The 15,555-nt window shown below is 47.7% G+C and overlaps 2 protein-coding genes across 2 annotated transcripts in view; both read right to left on the bottom strand.

Moving 5' to 3' along the window:
- The window catches only part of LOC123021007 (vomeronasal type-2 receptor 26-like), a 13,981-nt gene extending 10,588 nt beyond the window's left edge, over positions 1–3,393 (bottom strand). Inside the window, exon 1 of the mRNA XM_044425374.1 lies at positions 3,296–3,393. Within this exon, the coding sequence (XP_044281309.1) occupies positions 3,296–3,393 (98 nt within the window). The remainder of the gene's footprint in view (positions 1–3,295) is intronic.
- Positions 3,394–8,334: 4,941 nt separating this feature from the next.
- Positions 8,335–15,288, bottom strand: LOC123021006 (vomeronasal type-2 receptor 26-like). Its single transcript, XM_044425372.1, has 5 exons — positions 15,065–15,288; positions 12,748–13,039; positions 10,370–10,591; positions 9,439–9,565; positions 8,335–9,245 (listed from the first exon to the last, which is right to left on the bottom strand). Exons 1-5 carry the CDS (start codon positions 15,286–15,288, stop codon positions 8,335–8,337), a joined length of 1,776 nt encoding a protein of 591 aa, XP_044281307.1.
- Positions 15,289–15,555: the final 267 nt, after the last annotated feature.

Raw genomic sequence — 15,555 nt, 5'->3', positions numbered from 1 at the left:
GCCAGGCGGACCTCTTTGGGGAGTGAATTCCATAGGTTGGGTGCCACCGCAGAGAAAGCCCTCCTCCGAGTACTTACTCTCCTAATTTCTTTCATGGAGGGTTCCCGGAGAAGGGACTCTCCCGCAGATCTCAAAGGGCGGTCGGGCATATACGGACGTAAGCGCTCGTTCAGGTAGCCAGGACCCAAGCCATTTAGGGCTTTATAGGTCATAACCAACACCTTCAATTGGGCCCGGGCTGCAATGGGAAGCAAGTGAAGCTGACGGAGGACTGGAGTCATGTGAGCATAACGCCCCGTCCCCGTCACCAACCTATCAGCTCTATTTTGCACCAATTGAAGTATTCGGACCGTCTTCAGGGGAAGCCCCACGTAAAGCACGTTACAGAAGTCTAGGCGGGAAGTCACCAGCGCGTGTGTCACCGTCGCCAGGCAGTCGTAGTCCAGGCAGGGGCGCAGCTGATTAATCAGCCGAAGCTGAAGGAAGGCGCTCCTCGCCACCGCTGTCACCTGAGCTTCCAAAGAAAGCTCCGGGTCGAGGAGTACTCCTAAGCTGCGGACCTTGTCCCTAAGAGGGAGTGTTGCACCATTCAGGACCAGGTCAAATCCACCCTCTCCGAAGCCCGATCCCCCAAACAACAGGACTTCCATCTTGTCTGGGTTGAGTTTCAGTTTATTGGCCCTCATCCATTCCATTACCTCGGCCAAGCACCGGTTCAGCACAGCCACTGCCTCACCTGGATTAGTGGAAAACGAGAGGTAGAGCTGGGTATCATCAGCGTATTGATGATTCCGCAGCCCACACCTCCTGATGACCTCTCCCAGCGGTTTCATATAGATGTTAAATAGCAGAGGGGATAGAATGGAGCCCTGTGGTACTCCATGGCATAGCTGCCATGGTGCAGAGACATAGTCCCCCAGCACTACCTTCTGGAATCGACCGTTGAGATAGGAGCGGAACCATTGCAAAGCAGTGCCTCCAACCCCCAATCCCGCTAGCCTATCCAGAAGGATACCATGGTCGATGGTATCGAAAGCCACCGAGAGGTCCAGAAGAATCAACAGGGACACACTCCCCCTGTCCTTCTCCCTGCAAAGGTCATCGTACAGGGCGAACTAGGCAGATTCAGTACTGTACCCGGGTCTGAAGCCGGACTGAAAAGGATCCAGATAATCAGTTTCATCCAAGAGTGCCTGGAGTTGTCTCGCCACCACTTGCTCCAACACCTTGCCCAGAAACGGGATGTTGGCCACAGGTCTATAGTTAGTGGCCATCTCTGGATCCAGTGACGCTTTCTTCAGGACTGGTCGTATTACTGCCTCCTTTAAAGGGGCAGGCACTTGACCCTCCCTCAGAGAAGCGTTAACCACTTCCAAAATCCAGGTCCCAATCCCGTGCTTGGAGTTATTTATTAACCAAGACGGGCAAGGGTCCAATAGGCAAGTGGTGGGACGTACTCATCCAAGCACCTTGTCCACATCATCGGGTCGCAATAATTGAAATTCCTCCAATAATTTAGGACCAGATGGTAGCATTGGTGTCTCCCCAGAGACCTCTGATTCATTAGTGGAGTCCAGCTCGTGACGAATCTGAGTGATTTTCTCCCTGAAATGCCTGGCAAAGTCGTCACAGCAGGCCTTTGAGGGTGGCATCGGATCTTCCTTAGGACCCGGGCGATCCAGGCCTTGTACCACTCGAAAAATCTCCGCCGGACGGCATTGTAAGGAGGCAATGGAAGCGGAAAAAAACTTCTTTTTTGCCGCCTTCACCGCCACAGCATAGGCTCGATAGTGGGCTCTCAAGTGGGTTCGGTCAGATTCATCCCGTGATTTCCTCCACCTACGCTCTAGCCGTCTCCCAACCCGCTTCATCGCCCGCAATTCAGGTGTATACCAAGGGGAAGAGCGGACTCTGGCCGGTGGGAGAGGACACTTGGAAGCGATCGTGTCCTCAGCCCTGGTCATCTCTCCGTTCCACAGTTTGACCAGAGCCTCGACAGGAGCACCAGTCTTGTCAGACGGAAACTCCCCCAGGGCCTTCAGGAATCCATCCGGATCCATCCGGCTCCGGGGGCGGGCCCATACAATCGGGTCCGCACTCTTATAGAGGGAGAGGCCGCTCTCGAGCACAAACCTCACCAGGAGGTGATCTGACCATGACAGGGGAGTCAAACATAAGTTCCTCACCCTCAGGTCATCCTCTTCCTGCCCCATCAAGAAAACCAGGTCCAGAGTGTGTCCACGTCCATGGGTTGGGCCGATGACGTGTTGAGACAGATCCATGGCCATCATAGAGGCCATGAAGTCCTGAGCCGCCCCGGTCAGTCCAGACTCAGCATGGAGATTGAAGTCCCCCAGGACCAACATCCTGGGGGTCCTCAACACCAGGTCCGAGACGGTCTCTGTCAGCTCAGATAGGGAGACTACTGGGCAGAAGGGTGCACGGTACACTAATGGAATCCCCAATCTGTCTCGTTCGCCCAACACCAAGTAGAGGCACTCTAGCCCTGGTCTCGAAGGGACCGGAAGACCCGTGAAAGAGATGGAGGCTCGGTAAACCAACGCGACTCCCCCTCCCCTCCCTTCTGGGCATGAACAGTGTTGAACCAGATACCCGGGTGGGCACAATTGGGAGAGGGCAACATCCCCTCCCTCTCCCGCCCAGATCTCTGTTATGCAAGCCACGTCGGCCCCCTCATCCACAATCAAGTCATGGATGAGGGAAGATTTATTATTGACCGACCTGGCATTGAGCAGCAGCACCATCAGACCCGAGGGGTGGTTGACAAGGCTATCTGGTGCCCTCTGGTTGAGGGCAGAACCAGAAGGAGGGACAGGTGTCAGCCATCTGTCCATCCTTCTCCTACGTGGACACGTTAAGCCCCTATTGCTGTAATGACCATTGCCCGTGACCACGCCAATAGCAGTGCCAGTGTGTTCCCCAGGATATATAAAAGTCGATATGGCCAGGGATGACTCAAAGCACTGATTAAAGCAGGGTAAAATTATAAAATAATTCAAAAGAGGAGAGAAAAAGAATGATAAAAAGAAAAAAGAAAAAAAAATCCTTTCCCTTCCCTAAGATTCAGCAGTAGGCAAGCCTATTTCAACAAGAGTCCCTGGCCAGCCCAGCCCCCCTCTCATCCCCCTAACGGCTCCCAAACGGCGGTGACCCCTTCGGCCGCCACCCCTTCGGCCACCGGCCCGAGGCCGCTGCCCCCGGCCGCGGCCGCTGCTTTGTGGCCGCAGGGAGCGTCCGAGTCCCGCCCCGTCGAGCACTGCGCTCGCCCGATCACCTGGGCCGGCGGGCAGCGCGGTCCGGCGCCGCGTGCACCTTCGCTGGCTGCTGGAGCTGGCTTCCGTCGACGTCGTGGCAGCGCGCGTCTGCCTGCATCTGCCTGCACACACAGTGGCTCTTTCCTCCTGTGCGATGGAGCAGCGTGCTGCTGGAGGTGGGCGGAAGTCTTTCTTGCAGAGTGGGATCCGTGTTTCCTGCCCGAGGGGCCGTTCCCTCCTCGCCGCGGCTGCTGTTTTGTGGCCACAGGGCACCTCTGAGTCCCGCCCTGTTGCGCACCGTGCGCGCTTGATCACCTGTGCCGGTGGGCAGTGCGCTCCGGCGCCGCGTGAGCCTGCTCTGGCTGCTGGAGCTGGCTTCCGTCGATGTTGTGGCAGCGCGCGTCTGCTTGCATCTGCCTGCACATGCGGCAGCTCTTTCTTCCTGCGCGATCTCTTTCCTCTTTCCTCCTCTTTCCTTTAATATATGTATGTACCAAGAAATCATCACTGTGCATGTTTAATGGCATTTGGCTCTTGGCTTTGGGTGTCATGTTGACATAGTAGTCAATTTGAGGAGGTGGCCTGAAGACACCGTGTACTGAATCACATACAGAGAGATCATAGAATAGAAGAGTTGGAAGGGTCCATGAAGGCCATCAGGTCCAATCTGCTGCTGTTGCAAGTCACCAGTTTACACCATCCCACTCAGATGGCTGTCCAGTTTCACCTTGATTGTCCCTAGTGTGGGAGAGCCCACCATCTATCTAGGCAACTAGTTCCACTGTCATAGGGCCCTGACAGTGAGGAAACTTTTCCTGTTATGTAGACTTACCCTAGCTTGTGGCAACCAGAATTGAGTATTCCATGTCCTACATTCTGATATCAGCAAGAAGAGATCTTGACCTTCCTCTTTGTAACTTCCTTTGAGGTACATGTACAGCACTATCATATCTGCCCTCAGTCTTTTCTTCAGCAGGCTGAGCATGCCCATTTCTCTGTGTTTTTCCTCAGGGGGCTTTTATTCCAGTCCCTAAATCACCATGGTGGCCTTCCTTCTAGTTTTTCTGAATTTTCCTTAAATCTGATGCCCAGAACTGGACACAGTATTCTGGATGAGGTCTGACTGATGAAGAGTATAGGGAACTTATCATGATTTTAAAGGAATACTTTTATTAATGCATCCTAAAATAGTATTTGCTCTTTTTGCAGCTGCATCACACTGCTGCCCTGTGGAATGCTTCACCTGGAACAATTCACCTGATTTGACTACAGGAAGGGAAAGTCACTTAGCAGTTTGGTTTAATCATTCATGAATGGGGTTTAATAAAAAAAAAATTCCTGGCAGAATGCAATGGTTTAATTTAATGGCAGGAAAGGACTTGTCTTGAGCCAAAGAGTCATAAAGAACCTAGTGGAGTTTTCTCACTTGCTTGCTCTTACAGAGAAACCATACAGCTTTGGCCTGTGGCAGTGTCCTTTCTCATGAATTTGGTTCTTCAGCACACAACAACTTAGAGACATGGGAGCAGAGCGAGTCAGAAGGGGTCTCCCAGGCCATCTAGTATGATCCCCAGCTCCAGCATTTTATTGTCTACATTTCTGGTAAATTGTCTACTTCGGAATATTGGATCCTTCTAATTATTTTGCTTGATTTTATAGCTGAATGACCTGCAGACCTGCATTCTCCAGTTGGAAATGTTACATGTTCAGTATATAGTTCCAGAGATGGACAACATTGTGGCTACCTTCTTTCTCCTCTGGTTCCCAGCTGTTGTCCTTGTTGTTGGCTCATACAGCATGTAATGTTTTAACTGAAATAGCATTATGTAAGGTCACTATCACTGGATAGGTGACCAAAGGCTGCATGGACTGGAACACAAGCAAGAGTTTCCTGTGCCCACCTTCAAGAAGATGAAGACTCTCCAAAGAAAACACCCAAATGGGGAAGACAGCAGCCCCTCCACGCCTACCTGTGGGATTTTGTAGATGCCCAACAGGGATGAAATATGACCGGATATATCTGAGTCAGACCCCTCCATGATTGCCAGCAGGTCCCTCTCTGTCCTACAACAGTAGTTTGGGATGTTCTTCGGTCCAGGGGACAGCTGGTCCAGCATGATGTCATAGGCTATCCTGCTGTTGTAAAGTTCTTATAGATGCTGCAGCCCAGAGAGATGTTGGGCAGGAGCTCCGGATTCTGGTTGATCTCTTGGATGACATGCAAGAAGGCCTGGTCATAGAAGTAGGTTGCACCTTGTGCTCTGCAGCAGCAAAAGAGATGTTTTTCATAGATACCATGTGTGTGTGTGTGTGTGTGTGTGTGTGTGTATGCAGTTTAAATAATATAACAAAACCCTGTGGCACATTCACGGCGACTCTTTCTCGTTCATTCAACACCTTCTCCTTTCTGAGAGCTCTGTTACTAATGCACAATATGTAAAAGCTTAACCAAATATAACTAAATAATCTTAAAACCATGGACATGAGGAGCACAAGGTTGTATTTTTTTCCCTCCCTGATGGCACTTTCTACTTTCTCTGGAGGCTTCCTCCTGCCTAAGCCCTGGTGGTGGCATCTGGGTGAAGCCTCCATTTCTGAGAGTGGGAGCAAGCCGTGTCCTCCTGGAAGAGTGGCTGCACTGACCACCTACTGGAGAGAGGGGCCAGGATCAGCAGCGAAAGCCCTCTGAGTTGGCTAGAGACACCCCAGAGTGTGTGGGGGCCTCTGATACATGTGGGTGACTCAGGAACTGGCAGAATTTGAGGAAAACATTCTGGGAGGATAAGAGAGTCAGAAGAGTCTTGCTGGAAGAATCATGCTGTCCTTCCAGGTACACCTTTTGGCCTCTCCTCTCCTCTCCTTGATCCACATTTTCCCTCTTTCTTCAGGCTGGTCATGAACAGAAATTCTAACCATGGACAAAACTCAACTCATGTCCATCCAGAAGTCAAAAAAGGGGACAAAAAAGAAAAAAAACTGGTCTAAAATTTTGGGGAATTATTCACCTCTCAGGTAAAATATCCTAATTCTTACATATTTTGATGAGTTGAATTAAAAGATGGGTGATAAAGGTGCTGGTTGACTAATGTTTGCAAGATATTTCACAATAAAGATTTAAATACAGGTGAGTATATTTGCCTACAGCTGAGGGAGGTGTCTGATGATCATGATGCCATATAACTTCTTGATAAAATACAGTAGAACAATGAAAATGGTACCACATGGAAGTGTATAAATTTATCTTCACATTGAGCCTAAAGATTATTACCTAACTCTAATTTATTGTTCTTTTATTGCAAGGTACATTTGTCTTGGTCAGGTCTACGCGTCATACAGTTACATTGGGTGGCTTGTGAAAGTGTCATTGCCTAACATTTCCAAGGAACAGTTGCATGTTGTTTTCCCTCAGAAGCCAAGATGCCTCGAAACTGTGTAAACAACACAGATAACTTCTGCTATGTTTGTGGTGAGGTTTCATTTGCATCTCAAAAGTGCAGTATGACGGCAGTTGTTAAAAAGGCATACCACCAATAGTTTGGATGCAAAATAGGGGATCAGGACAAGAGTTGTGCCCCTCATTGGCTTAACAGGAAGAAAAAGTCCATGCCTTTCACAGTCCCAATGGTGTGGAGGGAACCAAACACAAAATCCACACTGCATCCCGTACCCCATTGTGAGGACTTGCCAATTCCAGTTCTACCAGAATCCTACTGTCTAGACTCATATGATGAGAAAGACAATGAGCAGGATGCAGCTGATATGGGGCCGCTGATGTCAGTGGACCCAAACTTTACCCCACTGTATGCTCCTTCTGAACCACATCAAATTTCACAGAGTGAACTAAATGACTACTCTTGTTTGCAGAAAAGTTATAGAGCATAATTGCACATCCCCCTTGTCATTTTGAAATACTTTGATTCAAGTTTGACCGGAAGTTGTATCTTGGAAACTGGAGCTAATTAATACTCATGACTTAATGTTCCTTTATTAGTAAACTAATTCTAGCAAAATTTAGCTGCTTTCATTTCCAAGGCTTTCACCTGGTTGATCAATGAAATCTAGTTCTCCCTCTGACCACATCCCCAAATCAATCTCCCAAATCCAGTTCAGCTATCTTGAAGGGAGAGCTTAGCTTTCTAAACAGTATTCCATGGAGCAAAACAAAATGCATTACTTGAAGGAATGTCCATGTGAACCCAGACTGAAAAAAATGCCACTTGTAAGCATGCTAAGCTGAAAAGATGTGCATTAGGGCATTTCTAGAGGGGAGCTGCACACAGGGCAACATGCAAGACAACACAATGTGTGACCCTGCAAAACACACTCACTTCTGTTCTCATGTCTCATGAAACTTTAGATTTAGCAAGATTCACCCAGAGTATGAAGATTTTTTATGATATGAAAGAGAAGGACAAGCTTTAAAAGCACCCTGAGGGTGTTCAAAATTTTAATGCAAGGCAGTACAATGTGAATCATATACACAACCACACAAAAACCCCTGCTATCACAAAGAACTAAAACCTGTTTAGCCAAAGAGTGGAGAGAATGGAGGGCCAGGAATCCCGTCTGTAGAAAGGGGGTGTTCAAAGGTTAAGCCAGTACTGGAGTCTCATCCAGAGAAGCATGTCCCTGCTACTATGTGAGTCACGGGTAAAACTGGTCTCTGTCCAGAGTGCCATGAGGGGACCCCTCTCTGCCAAGTCTTATCCACCTTTCAAGACAGGCATGCAGCTGGATTGATAAAAGGTTGATTAGTTTAAATGGAGGGAAAAGAATCAGAAGGTGTGGGTTCTCCAGGACTTTGTGAAAGGGCCATTCAATGCCCAGGCTTTCCCAAAGATTTAATTAGTTAGTTAGTTAATTAGTTAATTCTTGCTCCATAGCCAGAGTTTCTCTAGGTGACTAATAGCATAATATAAAACTTAAAAAATAAATAAATAAATTAAGAATAATCCCATCCAACAGTACAAAGAAAAATAAATAAAAACAAACCCAATTGTTTCATTATTGCTGTGTTTGCAGATATGCATAGTCAACATTTCAAAGTCTGCTTAGAGAATCACATGCCATTTTCCTCTTTGACTGTTAGATGCTCCCTTGTATTCAGGTCAGGCCTGACTACAATAATGTAGCACTTGGGGAGGAAGATGCAGAACAGCAGCCCTGCACTGGAGGCCAGGATGGAAAAGACCTGCACGGCCACCATGTACTTCCCCTTCGTGCTCAGGTAGGTGGGCATGAAGGACACCCAGACACTGCAGAAGACCAGCATGCTGAAGGTGATCAGCTTGGCTTCATTGAAGGACCCAGGAAGCTTCCTGGCCAGGAAGGCCACCATGAAGCAGATGGCAGCCAGGAAGCCCATGTAGCCGAGGGCAGTGTAGAACATGGCCACAGAGCCTTCATTGCATTGCAGGACAACAAGACCTGGCTGGGAGTGCATGTCAGAGTCAGGGAAAGGGGGAAAGGTGCCCAGCCAGATGGTGCAGAGGAGAAATTGAACACTGGAACAGGAGATGACAATGGAATTGGTCAAGCTCTTCCCCAGCCATCTCCTCACCCTGTTTCCAGGCTGGGTGGCCAGGAAGGCCAGCACCACAGTGATGGTTTTGGCCAGGAGGGAAGAGACGGCCACTGAGAAGATGATGCTGAAGGCTGCTTGACGAAGAAGGCAGGTGACTTTCTGTGGTCGACCAATGAAGAAGAAGCAGGACAAGAAGGAGAGCAGGAGGGAGATGAGAAGAATGTAGGAGAGGTCCCTGTTGTTGGCTTTGACTATGGGAGTTTCCAGGTACCTAATGAAGATTCCTAACACACAGCTTGTTGTAACAGAAAGAAGCAGGGCTAAGGAAACCGTGACCCTCCCCAGATATTCTCCATAGGAGAGGAAGCTGGTAACTTTGAGGACACATTGATCTTGCTCCTTGTTTGGATGCTGATCTTCTGGACATCTGGTACAATGTTCCGCATCTGAGGAGAGGGATTAAAAAAGGGAAGGAAAATGGGTTGTTTGGTATTGACCATCTCACTCTCTATTCTTCTGTCCTCTACAGTTCTGTCTTTTTAGACCCACAGTGATGAATTGGATGGAATTTACATATATTTCAGAAAGCGATTTCTCAAAGGAAATGATTCAGAGTTTCTCTTCAATGGCCACAATTACCTTCCTGAGTGGAGATGGTTCCATCTGCACAGCGAGCACAAATATAGCAGCAAACTGGCTTTCCTTCCAAAATCACCTTGACATATCCAGGGGAGCACCTCTTGGAACACCTCGACTGTGGGAGGGTCTGGCAATACCAAAAAGGTATATTGAGGAGAAAGTAGAAGAGGGAAGCTGGACAATCCAGTAATGGAAGAATGAAGGAGCATCACGAGGAGTTGTAACGGGATCTTTGCACACTAGTGAAGTGGACCTCAAAATGGCCTATGCAGTTCATCTCAAGCAAGTGCAGAGAAATCCATAAATGAGCAAAGAGCTCCCCAGTCCAAGCTGGAGCTGATGGGATGTGTCATGGTGGAGAACTACCAAGAAAGAGATCTCTGATTGAAGTAGGGGCCCAGTGAAATGTTCACAAGGATGTGGCAGCTATCAAAAAGTAAATCCTCTTTTCAAGCTAGGAATGGAGCCAGGAGTCCAGGAAGCCAAAATCAGAGGATCCAGCAGATTTTCCATGTGGATTCTCCGGAGTGGGTCCCCCACACTTCCCTAAGAAAGGAGGAAAGATGCTGAGAAGTGGGGGGAATATCAGAGAGGCTGCATTATAGGAATTCAGAGAGCAAGAGAGACATTGGAAAAAGGAATAGTCTGTGTGGGCAGGAGAAGATTTCGTTGGCTAGAAAGAGATTCCTGCTTGCATTTCCTGTGCTCCAGAGCTGCACAGCAGAGGGTTGAGGAACAGGGAAAAGGTCTGGCTACCTAATGTGGTTCAGTGTTCTTAAAAAATAAAGAATTAGGAATGACTGAGGGAAGCAGTTGTGGAGAACTTTGTAGACATTCTTTAGGTTCACTGCATGCACCCCTCAGCAAAGGAATTACTTATTAGTGACCCTGCTTTAATTTGTATAATATTTGAAGAAATGCATTGCCTTACCTGGTTGCACCATGTACTGGGATTCTCATCAATGTAGAAGAGTTGCTGTGCAGATTCCTGCCTCTCCAGACCCCCGACTTTCACTCTAACAAGTGAGGCGCTGGGAAGATCCAGCCAGTAGAACACTATATGAAAGCTGGCTGTCAGTTCCCCGTCCCTATCCTGGTACAGTCCATCCAAGGAAGCATTGGAAAACCAAACGTTTTTCAGGAAAGGGTGCAGCTGGAAAGAGAGAGAAGAGTAGAAACCTTGCAGGTCATCTTGGTCCTGTCTTTTCCCTTGATCTCAATACGTTTCTTCCCAGGCTCTGCTGGTTTTGCTCCTTTGGTTCAAATACATTTGAAAACAAAGCAAAAAGGAAGCCCATTCCTGAGTCCCCCCTTTTCCCTTTCATCCTTTGAGAAAGGCTGATATGTATGTCTTTGGATGATTTATGGACAAGCTGACGAAGTTTAGGGTTCCTCTAACTTTCCTCCAAAATTTCCTCCAAACTTCTCAAACTTTCCTCGAAACTTTCCTTTTGGAGGAAAGTTCTTAGAGAAGGTCTGGATGCCCCCAGAGAGGGTTTTTGCTCACTATGTTCAAATTCTACCACATTACTTGTGGTGTTCACTCCATGTTTCACCTCCCTGCTCATGTTTGAATCAAGTTTTGTGAAAAAGATGGATCAATTTAGGTTTGCACCTTGAGGAGCATTCTTTAAATTGGTGTCACTTTTCCTTTTATGGGCACACTGCAGCGAATTGATGCACACACCTAAAGCCTGGCACTACTCCCAGCAAAACCTTTGAAGGTGGTGCTGGTGGTGGTGAACTCCCAGTGGAAACTGCTTCTCTTAGTTCAGCCCTGCTGGGGTCGGGAGGTGCAGTGTAACCTTGGCAATATTAAAGGAATGCTATGTTTGCACCGAAAATATCCAAGCCAGTCAGATGATGCCTTTTCGGAACCCTGCCAATGAGTTCAGAGAAGCAAAGTCAGCACTGCCTGCTTTCCTGCCCTTGCCCATGACAGGCTGTGCCCACCACAGTCAGATTCTGAGTGCTTCTTTTCTTCATTCCCTGTGCATTTACCATCATGAAACTTAATTTATGGTTTCCCTGGATTCACTTTCTTTCTGAACCCCAAACTTGAATGGGCCATCAGAACCAGCCAGTTCCCATTGGAACGGGTGCCTGGGGGGAATGAAACTAGCCCTATATTCTGGTCATCAGAAATTGGAGCATGAAATGGCTTCTACTGAGGGATCAACATGTTTTGTGTCCACCTCTGGCAAGACCTAGATTCCTCCAGCCTCGATCCTGCACGTGATTAATTCTGTCAGTTTCAGGAATGGGATCTGTGAAGGAGAAGGGAGTACCTGCCATGGCTGCAGTTTCCAAAGGTCCATCCTGTCTCCTCCCACATTTCTCCTATGCTTTGATGTGGAACCCTGCTGCATGTGCAAGGCTTGTGCCACCATGTGGACACCTCTATGGACATTGTAGGTGTTCTCAGACAGACTCTGTTCAAGCAGCTCCAGGGACAATTTCTCCTTCTGCTCACATCTTCTTCTCCCTTTCACTGACAAAGCATATTTGGAATATGAACAGTGGAATGATTTTTCCAGATTGGGAGTAACATGATCAGAATATTCCCTTTTGTGCTTGCTGTTTGTCTGGATCGAGAAGGAAAAGAACCAATGTCTGTTCTTCCAAGAGGAAAATCTGCGGGTCACTATTGAGCTGATGTCCCACAAAGCTGTTGTGAGCCAGACCTTGCCTTGAGCAGGTGGTGCCCACAGACGAAGCAATTGTTGTAGAAGAAACATTCCACCACTGAAAGAGCGAGTTTCTGCATAGAAAACAAAGACGTTGACTTGTTTCCATAGGAAAGTGGGAGGAAACTCGAGTCTGATTCCAGGACGATTCCTTTCCGGGAACTGCAGTGAGATGGCAACACAGATGCTGTTGGATGTGAGCAAAGGGGTCATGGTCTGCATGAACCATTCCCCATTGTCATTGTCTGGAACAAATAGGCCAATCCATGTCCATCTGAAATGCAGGAGCAGCTGGACTATCCCCAAGTACTGGTCTCTGTCTTTGGGGACGACCCGGTAAAAAAAAGGGAACCGGGCTTTATTCTTAAAGTCATGGGAGACGAAGCCATAGCTGATCTGCCAAGGAAGAAAAGAGACCCAAGTTTTTCTCTGGAACACAAACCCTAACACAGAATGAGAGGTTCTAGAACTAAAAACATAGACCTTGCCCCCTGGTGCTTCCTGGCCTCCAGGAAAGGTGCTCTCAGTCCTGTGGAGTGCAGAAGCTCCTATGCCTTCACTTCAAGAAGCTGAAGGCTCTCCAAAGCAAAATGCTCGGAGACACCATCCTCTCCATACATACCTGTGGGATTTTGGAGATGCCCAACAGGGCTGAAATATGGCTGGAGATTTCTGAGTCAGCCCCTTCCACAAGAGCCAGCAAGTCTCTCTGGCTCCCACAGCTGTAGTTTGGGATGTTCTTCTGCCCAGGAGACAGCATGTCCAGCATGATGTCGTAGGTGATCCTGCTGTTGTAAAAGTTATTGTAGATGCTGTATCCCAGAGAGATGTTGGGTAGGAGCTCTGGATTCTGGTTGATCTCTTGGATGGCATGCAAGAAGGCAAGGTCATAGAAGTAGATTACACCTTTTATTCTGCAGCAGCAAAAGAGATGTTTTTCATTGATACCTTAATATAAATATAAATGCAGTTTAAGTAATATAACCGAACCCTGTGGCACATTCTCTCCCACTCTTTCTTGTTCATTCAACAACTTCTTCATTCTGAGAGCTCCATTGCTAATGAACAGTATGTAAAAGCTTAACCAAATATAACTAAATAAACTTAAAATCATGGACTTGAGGAGTGCAAGGTTGCATTCATTTTTGCTCCCTGGTGGCACTTTCTGCTTTCCCTGGAGACTTCCCCCTGCCTAAGCCCTGGTGGTGGCATCTGGGTGAAGCCTCCAATTCTGAGAATGGGAGCAAGCCGTGTCCTCCTGAAAGAATGGCTGCACTGACCACATGCATCTGCTGGACAGAGGGGCCAGATTCAGCAGCAAAAGCCCTCTGAGCTGGCCAGAGACACCCCAGAGTGTGTGGAAACCTATGATATATCTAGTGTCCCAGGAACCAGCATAATTTGAGGAAAGTGGTCTGGAAGGAGAAGATATTAAGAAGAGTAATTCTGGAGCATAACAAGCATCCATCTGGTGCAAAGTTCTCCTAATACCTTTGAAAGCTCTTCAACTTTTCATCATTATGTTAGTATTTGTGGTATTGGAGGCCATTTGCTGTGCAACTTGGGTTTTAGAGCACTGGTGTTCCCACTTCCTGTTGGCAGGAGCCTTGTTCTGGTGTCAGCAGGATTCTGTGTGAAACAGACCCTGGTCTACACCTTCTCCTGCTCGTCTTCCTGTGGTTTGCCATGCCACATTTTCAGAAATGATGCTGCTGTAAGATGGCCCCATTTCTCTCCTTTTGAAGCACTTGTTTTGCTTCTGCCTTGACTCATCCTTCAGCTCCTCTGCTCCAGGAATAGTAAGTGCTCTGCTTACCCTTTCTGAGCCTTTGAAAAAAAAATCATAATCTTTGCAATGTCTTTTCCAACTTTATGCTTGTCTGCTTTGTCCTCTTGCGAGGAGGAAGAACTAGCTGAAATGCATGACTACTCAGAAGAAAATCACATTCCCTTGAAGGTCCTTACTCCCATGTAAGGTGCATTGCCACCAATGGAAGTAACCAGTGGCAAATTGAGCCCAGGAGCTTGGCTGCCCTTTCTTGCAGGCAGGGGGCGGAGGGAATCATCTCATCCCTCAGTGCCTCAGATGCCCTTAACTCTCCCTTGTTCTCCTTCTCCTGGATGTTGTATGAAGGGTCTGGAAGAAATTCCTTTCCTGATCCCGCACCTTTTAGTACCACCTCCTCTGTTGCGCCAGTGAACTGATCTCGTTAGACAACCAGGCAGTGTTTGAGTGGACTCAGCAAGGTAATGGGAATTATGATTTGAGAAGGAAAGTAGCAAAAAATTCCTCTCATAGTAGCTTCCTTTTGGATTTCCCAGGGAAAAAGGAATATCCACTTTGGATTGGATGAAGCCCCAGCATTTCATTGTTTTACTTTCTTTAGAGATTTAGTGGTGGTGAACCACCCAGAGGATTTTGGCTGATGGAGATTTTCGGAGACCAAGGAATATCCATGAGCTAATATGATTTGGGGAACTAGGAAAAGAAGGTAGTGGAGACCAAGGCAAGGTGTGAACACTTCAACCAGGCATCTTGCAAGACCTTTGCAAGAAGGTGGTGCTTCTGGCACACCATGTTTCTCAAGCCTTAAGTAACACGCTAAGAAGAAATCACATTAAGTTTGAAGTGACCTTGGAAAGGGCAGGACCAGTTGACCCAATTTTTTGTTATTGTGTTGGAAATCAAGGTGAAGGTAAGAACTCCTGGACCAGGGAAGAATGATCAGCAATGGCAAAAATCATAGGTCAGTTCTCTAAATTATGGGATATTGCTTGAAACATGGAGATGGCAGGATTTCCCTACAAGAAGGCTTAATTTTCAGGAACCCAGGACTCAATGTGGCTTTACGCCAGTATATCATTTCTATACCTTTTGGGCTGTCTTAAGAAATCAGACCTGAATGGAAGAGCACAAAATACATCTCTGGACGACTTACTCTCTGATGCGGATAACTGGAGGTTTTACAAAGAAGAGCAGATTAATGGCTGCATCCACTGAGGGGAGGACCCCACTGATGAGGTGGTCTCCTGGATGGAAGAGATTCCATGGATCATATTCATCTTTCCTTAACTTCAATGGGCAGCTTGCTGCTTGCATGCCCCCAGCTGCCCAGAAGAGCAGCAGGAGAACTAGGAGCAACAGCACAGGCTTGTAGGACATGCCTGCCAAGGTCCCTAACTTGTGGCCCCTCGCTGAGAAGAAAATTGGCTCCTGCAAGAAGAAGGCAGCTGTCAGTGCCTTTGCTCAAGCAGTTGCTCAGGCAGCTTTTGGTCCAAAGAGATTATTCAACTGCGTTCCTGCACCTTTCCTGGCTGCTGTCAGGCACCTCTCAAGCCTCAGCCGTGGGGAAAGAGTGTGCACCTCAGTGTTGAAAAATGCCTTCTCTTGTAGCAGAACCTGCTGCTTCTTTGTCTACTCCCTAAAGCA

The sequence above is a fragment of the Varanus komodoensis genome, unplaced genomic scaffold (genome assembly GCF_004798865.1).
Source record: "Varanus komodoensis strain SLA01 unplaced genomic scaffold, ASM479886v1 scaffold150, whole genome shotgun sequence".
Taxonomy (NCBI): Eukaryota; Metazoa; Chordata; class Lepidosauria; order Squamata; family Varanidae; genus Varanus; species Varanus komodoensis.
Note: the sequence above shows the minus strand (reverse complement) of the source record. Positions and strands in the feature narration are given on the sequence as shown.